The following is a 25,828-nucleotide window of genomic DNA, read 5'->3' as shown; positions in this document are numbered from 1 at the left end:
GACGGCACCTTATTTTCTGTGGCATATTTCTCTTCTCCACTTTGGCGATGGTGAGTCCAGGTCGTCGTGTCTCTTTTGAGCTCCGAACATTAGTCCTCCAGCTTCCTCTTCTTAGCGGTGACTTCGGAGTTGATCTCCTCCTCTTCTCCATCCTCTCGGAGAACTCTTTGACTTTGGCCTCCAGGTGGATTTTGCTCTTTATCAAGCTTCACACTCTCCTCGCATCGCACAGGTTCTCCCTCTCCTTAAGAGCAGGGACACAGTGGTGCATTAACAGTGCACTAAAAGTGAACAGTTCATCTACAGATGATGGATCTGGTTTAGGACACTTTCAACACACACTTTGAATAAGCTCCAGCATTGGCATTCTGTACGCCGCTTGCTCGTGGTCTAATTCTACTGGAATGTAAAGACGCAATTCCTCCATCTCATCTGCAGGGTCAGGAATATATTATCAGAGGTTAGAAAAAATTAAGCACACACTACGAGTTCATATGGCATATTCTGCAGGATTTGCCATCCCTTTCTGAGATTCGTAGAGGAGGAGCTAGAATTAGGGATGCACCAAAATGAAAATTCTTGGCCGAAACTGAAACCGAAATAATGAAAAGATTGCTGAATACCGAACACCGAACAAGTACATTCACTTTTTTACCACTGCTAAAAAAAAGTCAACTTGTGCTTTTTACTCTGTGTTCCACAGGATTTGGAGGACTATGGTGTGGGGGTCCGAGGCTAAAGAGGGTCCACTAAAGTAAATGACGTGTCCATTACTTTTAATGGATACATGTAATATGTTTTATACTTTCTGTGAATATAATCCATTAATCTTATTTATACCTTATCCTTATTAATCCTGTATAGATGCCTTATTTTAAAAACTGTCGTTGTCACATGTGTATCCTCGCTCTAAATTCAGAAAGTCTGACCCAATATGATAATAATGTTGAATGTGGTTCTCGATCGAGTAACATGAAGACTTCACAGCCTCTCTCAGGTAGGACTCTCATACTGCAACACTTGTCTTTGTAAAGAGAGAATCTAACAGGATAAAGTCGCTAACCTGCCTGTCAGCTCGCACTGGTCCGTCACAGTGGATTTACCATAAAGGCTTGAATGTGTGTGCACTCAAATTAGGTGTGGCTAGCTTATCGCCTTCTCACAACGACTGACAGAAACACTCAAAGTGGGTCAGACTGTTTGTTGCCTTTTCTAAGAAGTCAGCCAGAGAGGGATGTGCCAGGAGACAATTCAGCATAACAGTGTCTGCAAATGGCCATTTTTGCGTCTTTTCGACAATTTAAAAGGCTTCCACACTGCTGACATGTCAACGTAATTGTTTGGTAAAATTTATTTGACCTTTTGACTATTAGGCCAAACACCGAAAGTGCTATTTTGCTATTTCCGTCCGATGTGATTATAGGATCATGGTATTGCTTAAATATCTCACTCTGATAGACCCTGAGAATTAGGATAGTCTCTCTTGAATTTAATGTTCTTATTAATTAATTTTAATAATTTTTCTAATTTTATACTGTAAACTCCAATGTAATATAGCTATTATTTCAGTTACTGACTTTAATAAATTTGTTACCAGTACAGTGAAAATGCTGTTAACTTTTATTATTTGAGTTTACTGCGTTTAGTCCTTCCTTGATGTATTTTACATTTATCTATTGTATCTATTTATTTGTTTATTTTGAGGGGGCATGTGTGTTCTGTATGTGTTTTGTATGTGGAGCACTTTAAAAAGCAACAAAGTTAAAAAAAGATTATATCCCCTGCGAGATCAATGACACCTCCTTTAATCCCACATTATATTGATTATGTAGCTGCTAAACTTCAGTATTTTCTCTCCTAATCTCTTTATCTGACAGAATTAAATCAATACAAACAGACCCTTTGTTCTATTCATGGTTGAATGTTTACATACTGCTTGGATTTGAAGGTAAAGGTCATTTTTCTCCTGGACGAGCGTGACCATTTTCTCCTCCAGCTCCTTCCTCCTGGCCTCTGACTTTGCAAACTCCTCTTTGAGTCGTGAGAATTCCTCTTTCATGGTCTGCATCTCCTTCTCGGCCTCCGCACTTCGTAACAGAGGCTTTATCTTGAAGTAGAGCCTCATCCAAGGCCAGTTCTTCACATTCATGAATGAACGGATGTTGTATTGGATGATGAAGATGGACTCTCTACAGTGTGAAAAAGGAAAAAAACAATATTCAATAAACAATGTTGTCATGAAAAACTGATGACCTTTCTAAGGCTTTCCATACATAATTTAAAACAAAAAGACAAAACAAAACAAAGAAGTACTTGTGGAGAAAGAACAGAAACTTTTTCAAGATGCGTCACCTTAAGATATTTAACTACATAACCAAAATTTCTGAAAAATGGGGGGCAAATACACAAAGAATGGATTGCAGCACCGTGAATTGTGCATCACTTGCCACCACTACACACCACAGCGCAAACACACCCATCAAGTTTTACAGCTGAGTGCAGTTTGTCCTTGTTTAGCGTCTGTTCATTTGCAATTTTCTGTAGTGGTCCCAGTAATATTTCTTTTTTATAGTCTGCTGAAGTAGCAGTTAAAAAACATTTGACTCAAAACGCAGCAGCAAGAAAAAAACTTTCCACTCATATCTTAAAATGTTTGAGTTAAAAGTTAATAACTTTCGTAAATATCAAATAACTCCGCTCTGCTCTTTAATTTGTTTCTATCGGCCGTCTCTCGTTTTTCTATGGCTCATTCTGTAAGGACATATTAATTAAACTAAAGTTGCAAGTTTAAGAAAGATGTTGATTTGTCAGACCTTTTCTTTGCCATCTCCTTGAACCTCAGCCTGGTGACATAACCTCTGGACACAGCCTGTATGCGAGTTATCAGCACAGCCAGACGTTCATCCCTCATCTCCTCTAGAAGACCCAGCAGGCCAGCTTTGAAAAAAACCTGTGTGTTGTGAAGATACAACATGTCAATGGAAATGAATATAGTATCAGTTGGGTTGCTTGGGGCAGATTAAACCCTATGTCCTGTCCAAAGTCCATGATGGGAATCTAAAACGGTCCATTAAAGGTCAGACTGATTCCATTATTTAGGGTGGTTTAGCAGCTGATATATGGGGGCAGTCTCTGGAATCCATTAAGCCTTTAAATGAATGAATGAATTTAATTAAATGGCATGTCATATTACAGAACAATTCAATTTATTATGTCACAGTGTATGGTTTTACTTTTTTACTGTAAGTAGCTGGACTCAGAGAGAAACCATATCAGAGGCTTCTGTCTGATATTTGAGAAACTGTATTAAGTTCACATACAGAAACACACATTGTCAGAATTTTCAGATGAAATACCTTTGTGTATCCAAATCTATACTGAGCATGGTCCACATCAATGGAGGAGAGTAGTTTCTCTGACGCCTTCTTGCTGTCAATAAACTGCCCCTCAGGGATCGCACTGGCATTCAGAATCCGGTACCTTTCACAGAGACAGTTCAACCTCAAACAGGTGAGTTTCAGTGTTTTGTCATGTGTGTGTGTGTGTGTGTAATCCCCCCAGACAACATAAACAAAGTGCGGTGCATCACCTCTGCCTGAAATCTCCATAGAGGATCCTGCTTGGGAATCCCTTTCTGCAAATCCTGATACCTTCCAGCACGCCGTTACAGCGTAACTGGTGAAGGACCAGATGGTGGTCCATGGACCCTACATGTGTTAAAGTCATAGTCCAATATTTTAGGTAAACAAACACAGTCTTTAGAAGAGTTAGAGGAGGAAATTGATACTACTCTCATGTTTGTAATTAGCTGGAGCCAGCAGCTGGTTAACTTAGCATGAAGAAATTGGAAACAGGGGAAAACCGCTAACATGGCTCTATAACAAAGGTAACAAAATCTTTCTACATGAATGTCTCACTAATTAACACGCTATATCTAATTTCTTTAATCAAAAATAAAATGTAAAGACTCTATCACTTTGAACCTTACCTGGTGTTTTGGTTTCATTGGGGATAATGCATCTTACAAAGTGTGGATGTGTGGATCTGAGGTTGGCCATCAGTTTATTTAGATTTTCCTGCATGAGATAAAACAGGTCTCTTAACAATCAGTCTTGATCTTAACTTAAAGAAAAGGTTACATGTCAGGTAGTGAGACCGATGCACGGACATTAACCAAGGTTAGGAGTCTACCAGGGACACTGAGTTTCTGAATCTTACCCTGAAAAGTGCAGAAACTGTCTGGAAAGAGGAGCCCTTTTTCTTGAAACTTCTCTTACTTCCATCAGCAGCAGCTACAGAAACACAAGAGAAGCAACATAACCGATGTCGTAAACTATATGGCCAGCAACATCTTACTGTAATATGTCTGTGAACTGACCGGCAGAAGTGGCATATGTGGCAAAGAGCTGAGAGAGCAGCTTAAGGGAAGCTTTTTGGTAAAGTTGCACCACAGTGTCATTTAGAGGGTCTTTATTTTTTTCCAGCCAGCCGCTGATATTGTAGTCTACAGTTCCGGCATAATGCATCAGCGAGAAGTGGGCTTCTGCTTTTCCTTTGCAGTGCTTGGGCTTCTGAAAGATGCTGGTCTTCCCCAGGTGTTGGTCGAACAGCTTGTTCTTGAAGGAGCCATCTGTCGCCTTTGGAAACATGCACTCCTCTTCGAGAATTGAAAAAATACCCATCGGCTGCAGAACAGAAAGCTGATTAGTCTTGGAAAGCGTGCATCTCCTGTTGATATAAATATTTGTGTTCATCAAAAGGTGACGTACCTTTTCAATGAGCTCAATGCAGGCTGCCAAGTCCATGCCGAAGTCAATGAACTCCCACACAATTCCTTCCTTTTTGTATTCCTCTTGCTCCAACACAAACATGTGGTGGTTAAAAAACTGTTGCAGCTTCTCATTTGTAAAGTTGATGCACAGCTGCTCCAGGCTGTTCATCTGAATTAAACCACATAGAATAAATAAATATAAAGATACGTGAAAAGAACGTGTTTTATTTATTGTTGTGTTAATCCCGTTTACCTCGAAGATCTCAAACCCTGCAATATCCAGGACGCCAATAAAATGCTGTCTTGGGAGTTTGGTGTCGAGCTGCTGGTTGATCCTCGTGACCATCCACATGAACAGCTTCTCATACACGGCCTTAGACAGGGCACCCATGGCGTTGTTCACCTATAATCAAACATAATCTTTTTATTAGGGCTGGGCAAGTTAACGTGTTATATCGCATTAACGCATTAATTATTTAAAGAGGTCATATTATGATCATTTTCAGGTTCAAAATCTTATTTAGGGGTTGTACCAGAACAGGTTTACATGGTTTAATTTTCAAAAAACACCATATTGTTGTCATACTGCACATTGCTACAGCTCCTCTTTTCACCCTGTGTGTTGAACGCTTCGTTTTAGTTATGGAGTGATGCATCTTGCCTCCACATGATCTTTGTTGGGAGCTGCACATGTGCAGTTCCTAGTTAAGGACTACTAGCCAATCAGAAGCAGAGTAGGGCGGGCTTGAATTTCTGAATGGGCGAGTAGAGGCTTTAAATCGAGCAAGTCACCTCACTCTAATAGTGACACTTGCTACTGAACATAGACTGTTTACGCTGCTCCCTGATAACATTTAAATTTACATTTACTCATTTGGCTGACGCTTTTATCCAAAGCAACTTATATTTGAGAAACAACATATAAGCATCAACAAAGCATCAAATACAGCACGAGATCTACAACTGATAAAAGAAAAAATGTTTCTGCTGATACCTGTTCAGAAAAAAAAAACAAGAATACAGATTTATATTTGTTAACCTGTTGCTCAGAAGGTGCCTGTTATGATGTTACGATCATGGCTCTGGACTCTGGAAGTTAGATAAAAGGTAATGCCTGAGTGTCCAGACAAATAGCTTTGGTTAAATACTTGAATCAATTACATTAATGTTTAAGTTGAGATTAACAAGAAATATTTTATTGCTACTGTGTAAAGGGAATACTGCTGATAAAAAGTACCTTATGCGTTTATTGTGTTTGCAAACCACATGTTATTGCACTTTTGTGTATATAGCAGTACATTTAAATAAAAAATGCGCAATACACTACTTTAGAATTCAGTATTCAATTTTGCGCATAACTATGCGATTAATCACATTGTTATTAAAATTTGTAATTGTTGCCCAGCCCTACTTTTTAATTATTTTTTATTCACACTGAACATGATTAAAACATGCTTTCAGATGTAAAAACATGTCAGCTGTACCTGCTGCGGAGTCTGGCCTTTGGTGACATACTCATTGCCAACCTTCACTCGGGGATAACACAGCGCTTTCAGCAAGTCAGCTGAGTTTAGACCCATGAGGTAGGCAACTTTGTCCGCCACTGTGGGAGATAAATCAGACTTAGTCATGTGAAGCACATACTATGCTTAAAAATGTGAAGTAGGAAAATTATGATAGCGTTAAGAGTGAAACTGTAATGTTGCCACAGTGAAGTTTAAATGTGGAGTAACAGCTCAGACGTCTCACCCTCACTGCCATCGGGCTCCGCCTGCTCCTCCCGCTGCTTCTGCTTGAACTTCATGTTCCCGTTGTGCATTACAGCTCCAGTCAGCTTGTAGATGCCCACCTTTTCCTCCGTGTTAAACCCCAGGATGTCAATGGCACTCTGAGGAACAGACACAGATGTTAAAGCGTTGTGATTAGTATTGTTAGTCTTAGTTTACCATTCATCCATCCATCGTCAACCCCTTATCCTGCGTACAGGGTCGTGGAGGGCTGGAGCCAATCCCAGCTGACATCAGGCGAAAGGCAGGGTACACCCTGGACAGGTCGGTCTTAGTTTACCGATAATATAATATTATCAACTTTAAGTGGAAGTTTTCACTTTACAGCGTATAATTCGCTCTGCTGAGAAGGTGAGTAACTCTAATCTGCCATACCTCCAGGACCTTTACAGTTTCCAGGAGCCAGAGGCGAGCAGGCAGGATTATGGCTGACACCTCCTACCCTAGACAGAAACTTTTTGAGACACTACATTTGGCATCCTCTTTGTTTCAAACACTGTCCGGCTCTTTATTTTATATATTTTAAATACTTGTTTTTTGTTTATGATTGTTGACTTTTCCAGTACCTGCCTACTATGTTCACTGTTGTGCACCAAAACACCAAGGCAGATTCCTTTTATCTGGTTCTGATTGTGATCCTTATGATACAGTTTGATGATCTTCTGTTATGGTTTAACATGATTTTCTGTCCAAATGAATGATGGCAATCAATCAGAACGAATAAAATACGTTATTTGAGTTTAGACCCATGATGTAGACACATGGACACGTAAAGCACATACTGAGCTTAAAAAGTGTACAGAAGTGAAGCTGTGATGTTGCCACACTGAAGCTTTGTCCATTTTTTAAGAGTTGAAAAAGCTCACTACATTAAACTATTTAAGAAAATTATTTTCTTTGCATATATTTCCAATATGATAAAATATATCTACATGGTGCACTCACATCTGTGGCCATCAGCTCCTCGGGATCATTGATGCTCAGCACAGTGATTTCACCCTGGCTGATGAAAGGGTAGTCATATGGATTGGTGGTTATCAGCAGCATCTCTGGAATGAAACACAGAAAGTAGTGATCTCTTTATGCAGGTTCAGCAGCTGCAGTAGCAGTGCGGCAAAAGTCACATTCACAACTAGTTTAAAGCGTATTTACCTATTAAATCCGGCTTCCTGTTTGACATGATCTGATAAAAGATGTGATAGCTCCTCTCTGCCGGCAGCTGAAAGGTCACTCTGGATTTTTCCAAAAGGTCTGATCATAAAAACACGGAAATAAAATATTATTACAAGAGCAGTGGGAAATCAGTAACGGTGATTTGAGCAAACTTACAAGTTTCAATATCAGCTGATGCCAACTTCCCCTTTGTTCCAAAGTGAATGCGGATGAATTTGCCCTGGAAAAGTTAAATTATTATGAGTTACAATATATTACTGAACTGTCATCATTTGCATTTTTATCTCAAGATCAGCAGTTAATTATCTTGTCAACAAACATTTTTTTTATTATCAAGAGAAAACATGGATAGCAAATGAATTATAATAATATGTGCAAAATTGTCTGCTCTCATCTTCCTTACTGATCAGATTTGAACTTACAAATCGAGACGAGTTGTCGTTTCTCACAGTCTTGGCGTTGCCGAAAGCTTCCAGCAGAGGGTTGGCCTGGATGATTTGATCCTCCAGAGTCCCCTGTAAACTCAAATTATGAATAATAACTTCAAAAGAGCTGTTGCAACACATGGTTACATAGCTAATCAATATATTATTAGAATGGAAGATAGGTGGACTGAACCTGCATTTTGCCGGCAGCTTGCTCTTTTTGCTGGAGTCTCCGAATGATGCAATTGTTGCAAAATACTGGATGACTCTCTTTGTGTTGACAGTCTTCCCCGCACCAGATTCTCCACTAACAAAAGTACAGTGTGAGGTGAGTGATAAGAAATAATGTATATTTAGTACCTGTTGCAGCACATGATGTCGCACTTACGTGATCAGGATAGACTGGTTCTCTCGATCTGTTACAGAGAAAGAAACTGGGTGAACATTGGTATATTTCAGCTGTAATTTTTACAATTTCAGTTCAATTCAAAATGTTTTATTGGAATAAAAAATATATGTATAAAGTACATATAGGCTAATAAACAATACAATTATATTTTTTTAAAGTAAGAGAAAAAACAAATAAAAACAAAATAAATCTTTAGCATGTAAAATGTTTTGTTTGTTTCAATGTGTACTATATGTGACATTTCTGCAGCAAACGTTCATTAACCACCCTGATAGTTGTGCCTGATGAATATTTTAATTCAGTTTTAGTATGTATCCTCTTCAATCTTTTTTTTTACAGTTCTGTGACAGACACAGATCCTGATATATTTTCCTTTTTGTGTCAGACCATTTGACTATTTGATTACTTTCAAGATGTAAAGAGAATTTTTAACAAATAAAACAAGAAATGTTTCGAAATAAATTGCCTACCCCAGACACTCTGATAGTTGCTGTAAAACCCCAGAAAACCTGGTTTCAAATCTTGAATATTACTCCATTATATAATGTTTTCATCACTAAATAAGCAATAAACAATCAATGTTAAAGTTCAGAGAGAAACATAAGTAGAAGTAGCATAAGTTATTATTTTTTAAGAGATCCTGATTGTTGCATGGAAGTACATGACACCATCTTTTTAAAAATGAGCCGCTCTGACTTCAAATCAGCGAGAGGACAAAGAGGACAGAGAAAGACACGAATACAGAAATCAAAACTCCTTGAAGCATTCATGGAAGACCTCATCATCACTCACAGCAAGTGTAAAATGTCTTTTCAGGTTCTTTAAGTTTTTTTTCTGAGGGTATTCTGTCATTACCTTGATGCTTTTAATCATCATTCATATAAGAGCACATATCAGGTATTATCAGTGGTGGAAAGTAACTAAGTACATTTACTTAAGTACTGTATTTAAGTACAGTATTGAGGTACTTGTACTTGAGTATTTCCATTATATGTTATTTGTTTTAGATTCCCAGTCATCCAGGTCATAGTTATCCAAAGAAGGTTAAAGTCAAGGGCAACTGGACTTGGTTGAAGACAGTCAGTCAGAACTGAAAAAGTCCTTTGGATGAGGGACAAAACGTCTTCTTTTATCTTCAACCAAATCCAGCTGCCCTTGACTTTAACCTTCTTTGTATATACAAAGGCAAATGTTTTTTTTACTGCATTGTACTATATTTATTTGATAACTTAAGTTGAGAGTTACTTTGCAAATTCAGATTAACAATATAAGATATGATCAACAAAGGCTTTATGGAAATAATAAACACCCATCCAATAATATAATATGTATTAATTTCAAAATGTAACACTGTATATCATGGTGAGACTGGACCTGTGAGCACGAACTGGTAGGCGTTGTCAGAGATGGAGAAGATGTGCGGGGGGGCCTCTTGCCGTTTCTTTCCACGGTACCCGGCCACCACCTCCGGGTTGTAGACTGGAAGCCACTTATAGGGGTTCACAGTCACACAGAAGAGCCCAGAGTAGGTCTGTGAATACATGAGAGAGAAAAAACACCAAAATAAAGAAATTATGAAGCAAGTTTAAGGACCCTGGGTGTCATGGTAATGAAAATATGTACATGAAGTTTGCCACAGAAAATAAATCTATTTGGTTTCTACACATTTTGAACTAGAAAGATAATTTATTTTCTTTGTGTGTTCATCTTTTGTAGTTACATAGATCATCCAGGCGGCGTAGCGCTCCTTGAGGTTGAAGAGCACGGCCGGTTCATGGAGATGCGTCAGCAGGGCCATGTCCTCGATCTTGTCAAACTTGGGAGGGTTCATGGGGCGAACGTCATCCAGGTGCACAGTGACAACCTGAAGTGTGAATTCAAAGGTCCAGTGACTTGAATGACAGATAAAAACAGACAGATTTCTAAACCACAAAATACCCCCACCTTTCCATTCTCAGTCTCCACAGTGACATTAGCACCGTCTTGGCTTTTGATTTTTCCCTTCACATACTCCTGCTTCGGGTCAGGCACAAAGACGGCTGTTTTGGCATCAAACACCATGTTTTGGGCTGCGATTCTCTCCCGTTCTGATTTGCGGAGGTACGGGGCAGCCACCCCGAATATTTCCATCTCGACATCACTCATTTTTATCTAGCTGCGTGAGCGGGGACAAACACATGTGCACACAAATAGTTAAAAAGTAAAGAGATGTTGTCAGAATTAAAAAATTGGATGAGACTTACCAGAGTCACAGTTTCATCAAATGTTTGAGTGCTTTTGAATAAGATTCCCCGCTCTTGTTTCAAAAGAACACCGCAGACATCACTCACCCTAACAAGACTTTAGCAGCTTTTATAAGCTATGGTCAGGCCTGTTTCATGACACCTTCTTCTCCTATATTTGGAGATCTGGCTACACTAACTTGGAAAAGTCAAGTATGTCCATTTTGTATTCTGAACTGTCTATGTTTAGCCGTATTGTGTCACTTTTAAATGGTTTCAAATGTAATCCTTCAGACTGCCCATTAAAAAGCAATGAATGCTAAGGACGGCAGCTTAGAGGGCTTACGGTCCCGACACGGCGGGCCTAATTTTCTGGGATCAGGGAAGATTAGGTCTGTTTGGGCATCGCTGACATTCTGGCATTGGCTGTCTAGAGAGCAGAGCCGATCACACACGACTGGTTGGGTTTTGTGTTGGGAGCAGCCGGTGTCGGCGGTCAACATTTAGCACACAGAGGCCTGTCTCTATCGACCAACATTTTTTTGACCATGGTTCTAATCATTAAATATGTTTTGATACATATTTAGTATTATTCATCAATGTTTGTAAAGTCTGCTTGGAATCTTTTTTGTGTTTGGTTGCTGCTTTGTGTTTTATTGTGTGCCTTTTGTGTTTTTATTATGATTGTAATGTACTTAGTACTTAATATATTTTAGATGATATATCTGGATATAAACACTCGTCTGCATCTTGTCGCATTTTGTGTCCTTTGTTTTGGTTTGGTTATTTGGCTTTGGATTAAAATGAGCCATTTGGTTAAATCCTGCAAAATCTGTTGGTCGGTTGGTTCACAACTTTGGTCTGGACATAAATATCTCTTTTGAATGAACTTTAATGAAATTTTGTAGTTAATCATGGTCCCTACATAACAGATGAATCCTAAAAGTTTGTACAGACATTCATGGTTACAAGACAATATGTCCTACTGACTTTGGTGATCTCCTGACTTTTCCTCTAGCGCCACTAACTGGTGGTTTTGAGTGAAATGTCACAAAAACTATAGGACGGATTGCCGTACTTTGATTTGTAACCTGCAAAGCAAATGACATTACCATCATCCTCAGCTTTGTGTATAGTGCTAATGAGCAAGATGGTGAACATGGTAATCATTATATCTGCTAAATCAGACATGAGCATTTCGCTCAAAGCACCATTTCGCTTTCTAGCAGCAGTTGCTAACACGGCTGTATCTTCTGCATCAAATATAACCCATATAACCCAAGTACCCTACGTTGTAGCCTACCCAAAAATTTAACTACATAAGAACTGGGACTGGTTGGCTTGGTAGCATCACATTTCTTAATAAAAATTTCTGGCTTGTCTTCATGTGCCATTTTCATATTCAATTGAAATTCAGTGAAAGTTGATCATTCCAGAAGAATGGTCATAAATTCCCACGAACACACTCCTAAACCTTGTAAACAGCCTTGTAAACAGTCTTCCCAGAAGAGGTGAATCTGTTATAGCTGCAAAGGGTGGGCCAACTCCATATTATGGGATGTCATTGTAAATGCTCTGTATTTGTATAGCGCCTTTCTAGTCTTTTCGACCACTAAAAGCGCTTTTTACACTACTGCATTCACCATTCACACACATTCATTCACTGAGCCCAAGTGCTCAAACAGAAACTAACACATTCATACACTGGTGGAACAGCCACCAGAGGCAATTCAGTATCTTGCCCAAGGACACTTCGACAAAGGCTGGAGGAGCCACAGTGGCCCCTATAACCGTCATGTCCATGTAAAGGCCGGCAATCCGAAACTTTTTGGCAATGTAGATCACAGCAGGACACTATTCAAAGCACTGCATGTATCTCTACTAAAGTAGTAGTAGTGTAGCCATCTCCCAACTCACAATGTCAACAGTAAACCCACCATAACTCCACAGATCAATTCTGAATCCTTTGAGTAAGTTTCTATTAATGTCTCAGTCACCAAACTCAATATAGCACAAGTATGTGGCTGAGTTACAGGAAGCTTTGCCTATTGTGTTTTATCTTCACCCTCATCTGTCTGAGTGAGCAGTGAATTTATATTGATCCTTTGAGGGTTTTTCTCTGCCTTGATATTAAATACAGTATTACTTTAAATCTGAAGAAAGGGAGTCCACGCAAAGGTAATACTTCAAACAAGAGTAATTAATTAACACAAATAGAAAATTGAGTGCGGAAACAAGCAATATCACCAACGCATGGATGAGTGGCACGTGTGCTCTGGAAGTGTTGACTGTGCAAACCACTAGAAAAAGATGTAAGGAGGATGTGAGCTGTGGGACGAGAGAGACGGATTGAGCACATGGGCCCACTTATACCCTGAAGGCCCAGGTGAACTAGATCAGCTGAGGACCCTCCAATGCCACCAACTCAGAAGGAAGGAGGTAGGAAAGAAAAGAAAAATCCATTATGCTATTTAACACTGTTCAGAGGAACCAGGCATTAGTGAGAGGTGTTACGAATTAACATCTTAAGCTTTAACATAATTTAAAAGCCAGTTTCTGTAGAAAACAGTGTTGTTGGAGTCTCAAAACCAAACAAGTAAATAGTATTGATTCTTACTCTTAAAACCTTCAGGCAAAAAGAGGAGCTTTGTCGAGAGAGATAATAACCATTGATGATGGGGATCTTGGCTTGGGCTGGAGGACTACACACTATTTTGTATAAATAAAGGCAACGCTACAGACCGGCAGCGTCAAGATACAGGCTTTTCTGAAAGAGAGGGCGTAAAGGTGCCAGTATGCTTCTTCAGAACTGCTTGTTGGATGGTTGAGTAGCTTCAGAAAGGGATGAGAAAGGAGCGTCTCTCTCATCTCTTTTTTTTGATTCATGACAAAACTCTTTTTGTCACTTTCATGTAACCAACTGAGTGCAACACTATGAATTCCTACCAGGAGAGACTGTCTGAACCATAGACTCTATATAAAGATGTTCTCAGATAAAGATGTTAGCGGTTGGGGCATGGGCAAGACAAAAAGTACATGCCCAATAAATTCTCCCCAAAGAGTCATTTTATGTAGTTTTTATCAAGCTGATGTTTGTTGAAGTGTTAATATTTCTGATACGTTTGGATTTAATTAGTTATTCCATGCTATAAAAAGGAAGTTTCATGTTATGATTGACAGATTTGAGTCGGCCGGGTTTATGGGCAGGACCTTGATACCGCGACTCCAACCCCGGTCACTACTGCCAGACTCTGGCTCCACCAGGGCAAAATGGCAGCGTCCGTATACTTTGGCTTCATTTTTGTACTGTGGGAGGAAGAGGAGATGCGTTGTCCATCTTTATAGACAATCTGTGGTCTGAATATGTGTGTCTTCACCCCTCCTGTCTTTACAATTGCGAACCTTATTCCCCATGCAGACTTCCACACTCCCCTCCAGTACTGACATCTCTGCGCTATTAAAATCAAGTAGATTTTCACCCTCTTGAAACCTTCCTTTGTTAGTTATCTGACATTAATGTATATGCCCTTTTCTTCACTGTTGCTTGTTCTGCTGCCTTACCTGTAGTTGTTACAGCTACAGAACATTCAAACAAACTGAAGAAAACCAAAAGGATTTAGTTATTCCTCAAAATAACTAACTTGTTATTTTTCAAGTACAGACAGTTCAGTCTGCTGGATTGAGCAGATGATAATATTGTATTCTAGAGAGAAAAGAGCTGTATGATATGAACATTGTGTCTGGCAGTCCATCACAGACAGTCTAATTGGTGCTGACTTAATAGTCTCTTAATGTCACTTGAAGGTCTGGCAACAGCTGCAATTATAATTGGCTCTGGGTTGACATGCAAGGCCCGGGCAGGCAGACCAGGACGGGGCCAAGCCCGTCTCGACACGGCAGCAAATATGTGTGTGTGGAAGTTTGACTGTGAGGAGGCCACTACATGTGAATTCAAGGGTCACAGGACAAGAGAAGAAGCAGAGAGAAAATCCCCATCAGCTGGTTATGCTGGAGAGAGGCCGCTGCCTCACCCTGCGGGAAAATAGATCTGACGACGGGTGCATCTGAACAGGATTAGGGGGGTCAACCGGAGAGATGAGGACCAGCCTGGGAGTAAAGCTACTGCAAACCACACACACGGGATAAATGTCTTATTCTCAAAAAGCAAAAAGATGAAAAAAACATAAGGTTTCTTTGAGTCACAAGATTTACATCTCACTCACAGGCTGCTGTCCGAGATTAAATCCAGCACTTTAAGCAAACACAGCTTCTTCACCGATGTGTGTCATTTGTGAACCCAAACTGCAACAACCATCAAAGCAAGCACTACACTACATTTTGATAGACAGCACGATTGATCTTCTCCCCACAAGCGGGCTGATTGTGGGAGGCGTCGGAGGAGCCTGGAGGCCTAGCAGATCAATCGTGTTGTCTATTCAAAAGCAGTTAAGATCTTGCTTTCATTTTCACTGGTCACAAGTAAAAATTAAACTCTGCAGAAGCTGTGACTCAAAAGTCTCAGTGACAATAAATCACTGGTCACATTGTTTAGTTTTGCCCTCAACCCGTGATCCCATCCTGCTGCACGCTGAAGACTTGTTGCTTCACATAGAATGTTAATGGGAGCTTGCCAAGCTTTACCAAGCGGGAAGCTTCCGGTCAGCAAATTGATGCGAACGCGAAAGTCCCCGAAACCTGCATTCGATCGAACGGCCAGCAGGGGGCGACTCTTCTGTTTGCAAAAAGAAGTCCGGCTCCATTAGAAACAACAGTAAAATGAGGCTACTTCTCACCTGATTTATTACCTCAGTAAACACTTTCCTAATGAGTTTATGGTCTCAATCGCTAGTTTCATGTCTGACGGCGCCCTATCGGCCAAACTCGAGGCTTCAAAATGGCAGTCCAGAAACCAACAGGTGACGTCATGATGACTACGTCCACTTCTTATATACAGTCTAGTCTGTATATACAGTCTATGGTCTATACCCAACTTTTCTTCTCTATTAAGGCAGTGGTTCTCAGCGGTCATTGAGGAGTTTCCTGTGGGTCCCCAACAAAAAGGGGAATCATTTATTTTCACTTTAATTCCATCCATAAGTAACATAGTGACTGAATGCATGACTATTTTGGTCATGGATTTCATACACTTTCTGGAATAAAACATCTAAAAGCCAAAATCTTATCAAGTGAGGGTCTGTGGTCTAATTTGTGTCAGTTTAGGGATCCTTGACGTGAAAAAGTTTGAGAACCACAGCTGAATTAAGGCACTAAATTTAAGTCAATGTTGCTAAAAGCATTGGCTGATCTCTTTAGAGGGATATTTCGGGATTTTTGAAGCGGGGCTGTATGAGGTACTTATCCATAGTCAGTGTATAACCTGCAGTAGATGACGGTCAGCGTGTCCCCAGTTTGGAGAAGCAGAGAGTTGTAAGTAATGTACTGCTGTGGACAGGGCCAGCAGCAAAACGTATTTATGCCACGGAAAAGGCCCACTGAAAAAAATCCATATCAGTTGAACTGATATTGATTTTATTCAGGGGCCCTTCTTTTAGGTGGCTTTAATATGTTTTGCTTCTGGCCCAGTCTACCTTGCTTACCTTTCGTATGACACACTGACCGCCATCTACTGTGGTTAGTACCTCATACAGCCCCACTTCAAAAATCCCTAAATATATCTTTTTGGGATTGTGTTGTATGGCCTACTTGTGCTGCGTTTCCATTGTTTTGTTGGCCTTGACTTCCACCACATCCTGAGCTGTGCCCCAGTTCTGTACTACAGACTTGTAGTATTCAGTACTGTATGTACTACTGTATATTTTCATTACTGTTGTTGCAGTTATTGTATGAGAAATTATGTACTTTGCCATTTTGTGTCAACAAGTGATACAAAACGTGTGCCTCTGGAAAGTAGATTCAATTACTGTAAACTTTACAAATATGTTCAAAACAAACTCTTCTTATTGCAAATGAAAAGTTAAAAACTGTTCGACTCAACACACCTTTGCTGCTACAGCCTTTGGTCCGGTGTGACCACTAGCTTGTGGTGGCTAATGTTAGCAAACTTCAGATCGATATTGTAACGGACATGACTTGTTCAGTATTACAATTCTTCTCTACTTACGATATTGTTATCCAGTGTTTTTATCATTTAGCTGCTGTTTAACAAAAGTCACATTGTCTTTATCTCGCCACATTATTGTAATCTTACGTGTAAAACCATTTTGTTGCAGTGGTAAACTACTATTTCTTAGCTGGAAGTAGTAACTTGAAGTCTTGTTTTTACAGGATGTTAATTATTGAGCTTTAAAAGGTGCTGGTAGGTGGATAGTATTACCATTAGGCAGAGCAAGGCTAGATGTTTCCCCCCCAGTCTTTATGCTAAGCTAAAGCTATTTACTGTACAGATATAAGAGTTGTCTTGATTTATTCAAAGCAAATGAGTATTTACCAAAAAATGTTTTTATTTTTCCAATGTGAAGGCACAACATACTCGAAAGCTCCAAAGAATTAGTTTGTATTATGGAGCAGCCTAAGTAATGTTCAAGATTACAAAGTCAAGAAGTAACTCTCTCCTCCAGGAATGAGCGTGGTGTCTGGCTGTGGAGAGCTGAACAACTGCTGTGTTTGCTTTTCTAATCCAATTTCTAAAGGGGGAACACGACAGGTGCGCAGGCAGAAAATATATTAATAAATCAATACTGGCTGGTGGCAAGTTCAGGTTAGAATAAGTGTATTGTTTCTCTGAACACACTGTAGCTTCTCTTGAATGTTAATATATATTATTTCCAATGTGAGGAATGTTAAAATTAAAACTAATACTGGAAGTCATCAGCCTCCTCCAGCAAACAGTGAGGCTTTTAATGACATTATCAATCTGTGGTTAACCTCGGTCTAAAATTACTTAATTACGGGTGCTATAAGCTCAAAGAACAGTGTTTTGAATTCTATCTTCATCAGCTGATGATCAGTCCAACACGGACTACCGATGATTACTGGCTGGTGCAGGGACTCAGCAACATGCAAATGCTTAAAAAAAGATAAAGATGAAACATTTTGCCATACTAAAACTGTGGTTTTTGAGACAAGAATAAAATATGGTATTGCTTTCACTCTTCACGGTCAGTTTTCACTCATTCTTACACACACCAAAACCTAGCTTACACAGTGTGGCATTTGGCCAACTGTCCGCCTAGAAAACACTTTTCCTAGAGTACAGATTATACAAAAGGTTATTTCCCATTGAAATTAATAAAGTCATCTATCAATCTATGAGCCCGAGGTGTATATGTAGATCTGCCAATCTACATATACACTTCAAGCTCACTAGTTGGAATAGCTGCCTCCCAACCAAAAGGTGTTTAGGGTTCAAATCCTGCTCTGTGACTTGTTGGCTTATCAATCATTAATTCATCTGTCAGCCATCACATTTTCTTATGAACTCTTTCTAGGTCTTATTTTTCTACAGTTACTACCATCTCTCCAAAGCTTAAAGCTACAGTTTAGCATTAGTGAAATGATTATTTGGTAAAGGTTTCCAGAAAAATAAACCACCAAGGTGAAACTTGGAGTGCAGTCAGCTATAGTGTATTTTATACTGTTACAACTGGGAGTCAGAGCATTTGGACATTAATGGTAAAATAACAAGTATTGCTGGTCAAGCACAAAAAAAAACAACAACACGTAGTTGTATTTTAGATTTTATCACAAAATGTACTTTAGTATTCTTTGCATCAGATGTGAGAGATGTTGAGCTCATTGCAGTGGATGTGTACACATTATTAAGACTGAAGCAGACTTTTCCAAATTATGTCCATTCAGCAGAAGCATGAAATATATTATGGATAATAATGAAGAAGCATCAGGCGTCAGACCGGTTTTCATCTGCACCTCACTCATAGAAAAGAATGGTACTGCAGACATGTTTAAAATAAATACAGAGTGCCAATAAAAGACGGCAGGAGTGATTTAAGTAAACAAAATCAAACACCTGAGGACAGAATCTGTCAGTCCGTGAGGGGCTAGTAATGGGCTGCTGCTCACTTCGCCTTCTTGTACTTTCTCATATGTGCTGCTATTGAGTTGGTGATCTCCACGCTTCTTTTGTTCTGTCCAAAATACTCCACAAATTCTCCGTCGGGTCCCACAAGGTACATGATGATTGTGTGATCAACCTAAAGACAAAAACAGGTGGAGTTTTTTTATTCTCCTATATTATCCTTGTGTTGTTATGACATGTAGTATAAATAACAACAGAGCAGGTTTTAACTCACAATGTAGTCGTTGTCTTCATCCTTAGGTCCCTGGCTGTAGTAAACTCTGTAGGATCTGGAAACCTGCTCAACCTGAGCTTTTGTTCCCGTCAGGCCAATCAGCTTCGGGGAAAACTCTGAAAAATGAATAATGTATCTATTAGAAATAATGCAAGTTATCTCTTCATTTGTTAATAATAAATACCTGGGATAAAGTCCAGTATATAGGTAAATAATGTGGTTTAATCTGTGGTTAAATGATCAAAATTCATTTCACAGCTGAAACATATTTTAGGATAATTAGACATATTGGTGTTTTGTACTCATCCGGTCATTCACAGTTCTACTTTATCAGAATATATAATTTTTTTCCTGTCAAATCTGTCACCATAATTTTAACGTAGCAATGCAGATAATGAATCAATGATGGATGGAGGCTTAAAATAACCCACTTGTTGAACCACCTGCATTTTACAGACTTTTACACTTTAAGTGTAAAGTTAAGTATTTTGCCAGACAGCGCGGCTTCAAACTGCCAGTTTTGCATGAAGTTATTAAGATATAAGTGACTGCTGGATTAACTGTACACAGTCCTTTGCTAACGTGTGAAAGAGGACAATTCATTTTATCAGGCTGCAACGAACGACAATTTTCATCATCGATTAATCTGTCGATAATTTTCTCGATTAGTGATTTTAAAGAGAATTTCCCTTTAAAATCGATTAATTGTTGCAGCTCTGATAAAAGTAATTAGGAAAAACCTGGTGCACCTAAAAATGTCATTACGGTAATAGTAATTTATAACAGTATTTTAAAGTTGGACTTTACTATTTAGCTGCAACAGTTGCATAATAGTATTAATGAGGTTTGGACAAGGTGTCTTTGTTTTAGAACATATGAATATTCAACACGCAAGCACAGACAATTCCCAATTCCCTGTAATTCAACCCTATTGTTAAACCACAATTTACTCCATCGACATATACCTTTCACATATGCAGCCATGGCCTCTGGTGTGTCCCTGTCAGGATCAATGGTGATGAGGACAGGCGTCAGGTTTGGGAGAGACTTTATTTTATCTGTGGAAAAACAAAATGAGAACAAGATGTTTGAGAGAATGAGGGTAAAAGACAGGAAAGTGTGTCTTGTGTCTCATAATTCCTCATGAAAACAATTACAGTACCTATTTCATCCACCACTTCAATCATTTTCTCTATTTCATCCGGGCAGATGTCCGGGCAGTGAGTGAACCCGAAATAGATGAGGACCCACTGGCCGAGGAAGTCCTCACTCTTGCAGGGCTTGTTGTTGTGATCGATGAGCGAGAACGGACCACCCAGCGCTGGTCGACCAATAGATTTGGTCCGCTCTTTTTCAATCACTGCAAAATTTAACAGTTAATAATTAAATGTGCTAAATTAGCTTTGTTTACTAAATTCACCAACATGTTTTACACATCAATTTTATGCCCTTTATGCGCACTGTACATCGAGAGATAAAATACTTACGTTCTTCCTTTTCTTTCTTGAAATATTTCATCCCTCCAAGCAGAGCGCCTCCAATAGCAAATGTTATTGCTAAAGATTTCCATGTAACAGGCTTTAGAGAGGAGACAACAACAAAACTAAAATCATGGAGGAATCTTTACAGTCGAAGACAACTGCATCTTGGGTCAGCTAAACCCCGGAAATCAATCTGTAAGCGTTTTCCTTCCCAGACTGCCTGAAGCACATGTTGCAGATAATTAATTAAGAGACTCTCCTCTCTAACGAACTCAGATCATTATTTGCATATTTAAATTGTTAGAATAAACTGTAAATATTCTCTCTGTGGTCAGAAAGACACCTGTTTTTCATTTAAGTGCACTCTGGTGATTTTGTCTCATGCCTCATGATATTTGTATGTCGTTTTAAAGGCCTTGACAATGGTCTAATTTAAAGCTACCAAATATCTTTTTCATTTCCATACTGTTATTTCATTAATCAGTGTGGTGGAGGGTTTTGAAAAACTAATAACATTTTCTGTGAATGTAGACACTACATAAGGGATTCAGTTTACTGCTCAAAGACACAACCAAGAGGGGAGCTGGAGATCAAACCTTCATGAAACCACTTCCCTAGATGCTCTTTCCTGGAGTTTGAAGTTAACAAGTTTCCGCCTCAATAATAATAAAGATGCATACAAAGCAACAACTTTTAGAAACCTTAGCCTAAAATATTTGTTGTAGCCTTTTTAAACCCACATCAGAGAAATCCTTGCAAACAGCTTATGCACGATCACAGACATTTGAATAGTACACTGGCATATAAAGGCAGTTGCTGCTTACTGCATCTGCAACATGACAAAGTTACTACATCATGACAAATAAAACCTCTACTAACTGCAGCCTTTATATTTCAGGGTGTATGTGACATGTGAATACTCTATTTGAACCTGGAAACTGAATTCACAGTTAATTAAGAGTTGAGGAAAGTCAAAACTGAGGGGTTGCAACTCTAACAATAACCTTTGTCACTTACCCCAGACTTCTTCTTCTTATCCCCTGATGAGGGCGGTGGAGGTATTGAGGAAAGTGTTCTCACGGAGTGTTGATACAGCCACTGAGCTGGTTTGCATGCGTGCCACGGACTCACATTCACCTGTTAATAAGTAAAGACAGGAAAAATAGATTTGGTTGAGTTGAAGCCTTAAATCCCAATATCTAGCCATGTGGTGTATCTGGAGATGCTTTATAAATTATTTGTAGTTTTTTTTCCAATCCAGACAACAATATTTCATTAGATTGTTAGCTGTAAGAAATGTTTTGTCTAGTATTTCAACAGCATTTTAAAAAAGCGATGCACGAAAGAAAAAGTGAGGTTTTGAGATTAAATAAGATAAGATAGACTTTATTGATCCCACACTGGGGAAATCCATTTGTTACAGCCAAGGGTGTCACTTTGTGTTGAAAAGTGGTGGGAACACTGGGGCTCAGATAAGGTGTGTGACAAGACACTTAGCTCACGAAATGTGATGATACACTATATTGGGTTCATGAGATGGAGACAATATTTCATAGCTATATTAAAGACATCTTAAATGCAGATATATAGGATTAGGGGGTCTGGGAGTCATCCCCCAGAAAGTTTTGAGCATTAAACACTTAATGTCCTGCATTCTGGTGAATTCTTCTGCACCAATTGGAAATGTCTTTAATTATGTAAAGGGAAAAAAATAACATTCAGGTGGCAGGTGATATAAATATAATATAGGAAGGCTCTCAGGCATTCTGTATTGCTTTCAGAAATTTTTGTCCTGAAGGCACACATGAAGGCATGATTTAGTCGTCCTTTTGCATTGGCCAAGATCATTTTATAATCACTAGATTGTTTTTTAAGCTTAAGTTACTGTTCTTTTTTTAGACAATACACATTTGTTTCTTCTGTATTTCTTTTTTTGCACAATACACATTTGTTTCTTCTATATTTACATTGCACTACAAGTTCTTTCTAAACATTTCTCAAAGCATTTTCATTTGCTATTTAAAATTTCTTGCTGCAAGCTTTTTTCCAGAACATTTTTACCAAATGCTTTCAAAAAAAGTGATGGGGACAAAATCAAGCCATTTTTCAGTGCAAATGACACCTATGGTTACAGCACTTCCAGATACAACACACAACATACAAGAAAATACACATTGAATAAATAAAACAGAATAGAAATAAATAAGTAATTGTCCTATCAAGTATCAAGATAATTCCCATGTAGATGGTGTGTTGTACGCGAACTGACAGGTGGTAATTAAAGGTTAAAGTGGTTTTTTTAGCTACGAATCGTGGTGTTGAACTTGCTATTAACGAGTGCGCTAAATTGCCCATTTTCTAAATGGAGTTTGGTGGTACATCAGATATCGATAGCTAGCTTTGACCTACCAGGCAGCAGCGAACTGTGGGCGGTGACAGTGTTTCTTTCAGTCCAGTTTCTCTCCGTAAAACATGGTGTGCCAGTCTGACAGCTTGGGTCTGAGTACATGTTTGTAAGACTTTAACGTTACTGTGGAGCAACCGGCAGCACAGGCTGTGATATAAAACACTCATGTTTGGACCTTTACAGAACCGCTGCTGAAACACGGAAGCGGTGTAGAAAACGTGATGATAGATACGGTACAACGTAAAACTGCTGTCCCTGAGTCAGTTTTATATTTTCCAAGTGAGGTTAAAAATATCAGTCCAAACTAAAAAAGGCTGCTCTCAGATCAGTGTTTACTTTGCAGTTACTCATTAACACAGGAAATGACGTATGATACATCTTCTTCTATCGTCCTTTCATCCTTGCGCTCTCTGCTGCCCCTTGGAGGGCAGGGAAATATTGTTACATAGAAAAATAAACGTGTAACTTTCACATTTAATTAGTTTATTTATGTTATTTCATAGTATTTATACATTGTACTTTATTTGAAAGCATATTAAAGTACTTGGAATTTATGGTTATAATAGACTTCAATATAAAAAAAACAGCTTGTGTAGGTAAATACTGGATAAGAAATAGTTTTAGTTTGTTAATAGCTGTCATGTGGATTTTTTTCAGTCAAAGAACATAATAAAAAGGAATATTTAAGCCAAAAATGGGACAAGAAGCTGATGTCTAAATAACAGTTTTACAATGTGAAGGCCAGTTTGATGTCAGCTCCTTGTTGATAAAGTAGTAAAGCCAGGACACGAAGGGGGACCGTGATTGCAACAGCTGTTGAGACTCTGAGCGTCCCGACTGGAGCCCTGAACAGAGAAGAGACACATACAAAGCTTCTTTGCAGTACATTACACCAATTTTATTTGTGAGAATAGAAATACATCTCCTGGTTACACCTTAATTTTACCTTCCAGAGTGGCGACACAGGAGCAGCCAAACAACCGTCAACGTGAGACCAGAGAATTCTCTAAAGGGGAAAAAATAGGTTAAAATTCACATTATTATGTTTACCTGAATCAGTTATGCCTACAATTTTATGAGCTATTTTGTTATACCTTATTAGCAGTAATTAAATTCATTAAGCATTTCTGTAGTTGGTCTGTTACCCTGAATTCATTGTGTTGAACTATTCAGTCAGCTTTGTCGTCAATTTCTCCACAAGTACCAGACATGAAGAACACAGTGAAATAATTAAATAAAATGCACAAAAAAACAAACGACTTAGATGTTATTTTTGGTTTAAAAACAAAACAAAAGGTACTTATACAAAAATAAACAGCAAAGACGAAAAACTTCCTGTATGATATAATAGTGCAAATTTGCTATATACAAAAACTGCAGCAAACCAAGTTTTGGTAGCAAGATAAACATACATTTGATGGTGCAAAATGTAAGATATGACATAATGGGGGTGGAAGAGAGGGGAGAGAGTTCAGCTTCCTGACAGCCTGGTGAATAAAGCGGTTTGTGAGTCTGGCATTACATTGTAAGTGTAATCGCACATAAGAAAATAAATCTCTGTGCTTTTAACTTGTCCCACTGGTTCTTTCCAATCATATATACTCAGACTTTCCTGTTGCGTTCACTTTCTTGTAATAATTTTTAAAGAATCCACTTTAAATAATCCAAGTAATATATAATGAGAGATGAGGTGTCTGTTTTTAAAAATGTACATATAAAAAATTTTGACGTGCAAAATGCACATACAAGTTTGGCACGCTTGTTAGATCACTGCAGTGCTGCACACTGCACAGCTACTTTAAGCAACAGTCCAACAGTAAGACAGAGTCTACCTGCCCTCCTCCTGTTGTAAGATCTCTGTGATTCGCTCTTTATTAAGACTCCATGCCAACATGGCAACAACGGCGCTGGAGATCATCACATGGAGATCTGCAACACGCCTCCAGGTCAAAGTCTCTGCAAGGAAGCCAAGAAAAACATGCAAAAAAAAGGGTCAAATGTACAAATCAGCTCTGCAGTTTCTGAATGTTAAGGTTGAGCTTTAGTGACCTGTGCAGTCATGATAAAGCCACTTGATGGCGCTATCAGCTCTGTAAATGTGCATTCATGCAGAGTTCAACAGCCTGTAAAGTGTGGAAAACAGGCTAAACTGGGACAGACAGTCCCTGTATCACTTTAATTCTTAATGTGCAGTTCATTGAGTGAAGTGACAGTAAAAAACGTATGTGTCTACCTGTCACATGGGGTTTCCAGCCGATAACCGCACACAGGACTGTAGGAACACTATAACCCACCTGGAACAGAAAGAAAGGTGGTGTAAATAACAAATCACAAACAGACTATATGTGCGAAATGCTTGAAATCTCACCATCCATAACCCCGCGTCCGGGTCATTAATCTGAAATCGGGGCACAGTATGTTTTCGTTAATGATCCGGACTTTGTAGGAAATTATGCCATAGGCTATATATGAGAAACTAAGCGCTCACCTGAACATATGTTGCAAGAGCGAAGAATAAAGACATGGAAACGTGCAGACTTGCCAAATCACAGAAAGCCATGACTTGGTGTTCTCTCTACAAACTTCCCCATTGCTTCCAACCTTTCACCTCCCCGCCTGGGCGTCTTGCTGCTGAAAGGGTTTGTTTGATGTCAACTACGAATTCTGCATGCTGTATTGACATGTTTGGACCACAGATCGGACCACAATTCCCAAAATTATTTAATGCCACACTCCCCTTTAGGACCACAGGCCATCATTATAGGCGGATCTTCAATGATTTCTCTAATTTTGTCATCTCTGCACCCAAAGATACAGTTTATGATTACAATATTGTTATTTATATGTCCTCTGACAAAGCTGTCTACTAGCGTGGGGAAAAAA

At 39.0% G+C, this 25,828-nt stretch overlaps 3 protein-coding genes across 3 annotated transcripts; all 3 read right to left on the bottom strand.

Moving 5' to 3' along the window:
• Positions 1–208: 208 nt before the first annotated feature.
• LOC119901589 (myosin-8-like) lies at positions 209–10,710 on the bottom strand. The gene is made up of 21 exons (XM_038717158.1): positions 10,510–10,710; positions 10,286–10,429; positions 9,940–10,096; positions 8,545–8,572; positions 8,350–8,463; positions 8,154–8,253; positions 7,888–7,951; positions 7,711–7,809; positions 7,504–7,607; positions 6,521–6,659; positions 6,256–6,374; positions 5,025–5,174; positions 4,770–4,940; positions 4,379–4,685; positions 4,219–4,292; positions 3,989–4,076; positions 3,590–3,707; positions 3,357–3,480; positions 2,814–2,950; positions 1,934–2,189; positions 209–244 (listed from the first exon to the last, which is right to left on the bottom strand). Exons 1-21 carry the CDS (start codon positions 10,708–10,710, stop codon positions 209–211), a joined length of 2,730 nt encoding a protein of 909 aa, XP_038573086.1.
• Positions 10,711–18,471: 7,761 nt separating this feature from the next.
• On the bottom strand, positions 18,472–23,220 carry LOC119901587 (protein SCO1 homolog, mitochondrial-like). Its single transcript, XM_038717156.1, has 7 exons — positions 22,948–23,220; positions 21,556–21,675; positions 20,545–20,635; positions 20,220–20,417; positions 20,023–20,115; positions 19,058–19,173; positions 18,472–18,958 (listed from the first exon to the last, which is right to left on the bottom strand). Exons 1-7 carry the CDS (start codon positions 23,110–23,112, stop codon positions 18,824–18,826), a joined length of 918 nt encoding a protein of 305 aa, XP_038573084.1. The 5' UTR covers positions 23,113–23,220; the 3' UTR covers positions 18,472–18,823.
• A 187-nt stretch (positions 23,221–23,407) lies between these two features.
• LOC119901588 (transmembrane protein 220-like) lies at positions 23,408–25,522 on the bottom strand. The gene is made up of 6 exons (XM_038717157.1): positions 25,434–25,522; positions 25,314–25,343; positions 25,179–25,239; positions 24,778–24,901; positions 23,892–23,951; positions 23,408–23,790 (listed from the first exon to the last, which is right to left on the bottom strand). Exons 1-6 carry the CDS (start codon positions 25,503–25,505, stop codon positions 23,673–23,675), a joined length of 465 nt encoding a protein of 154 aa, XP_038573085.1. The 5' UTR covers positions 25,506–25,522; the 3' UTR covers positions 23,408–23,672.
• Positions 25,523–25,828: the final 306 nt, after the last annotated feature.

Source organism: Micropterus salmoides, unplaced genomic scaffold (genome assembly GCF_014851395.1).
Source record: "Micropterus salmoides isolate LMB-PRFRI ecotype aquatic unplaced genomic scaffold, ASM1485139v1 Ms_hic_scaffold_1398, whole genome shotgun sequence".
Classification (NCBI taxonomy): Eukaryota; Metazoa; Chordata; class Actinopteri; order Centrarchiformes; family Centrarchidae; genus Micropterus; species Micropterus salmoides.
The sequence above is the reverse complement of the archived record's forward strand: the minus strand, read 5'-3'. Positions and strand labels throughout refer to the sequence as shown.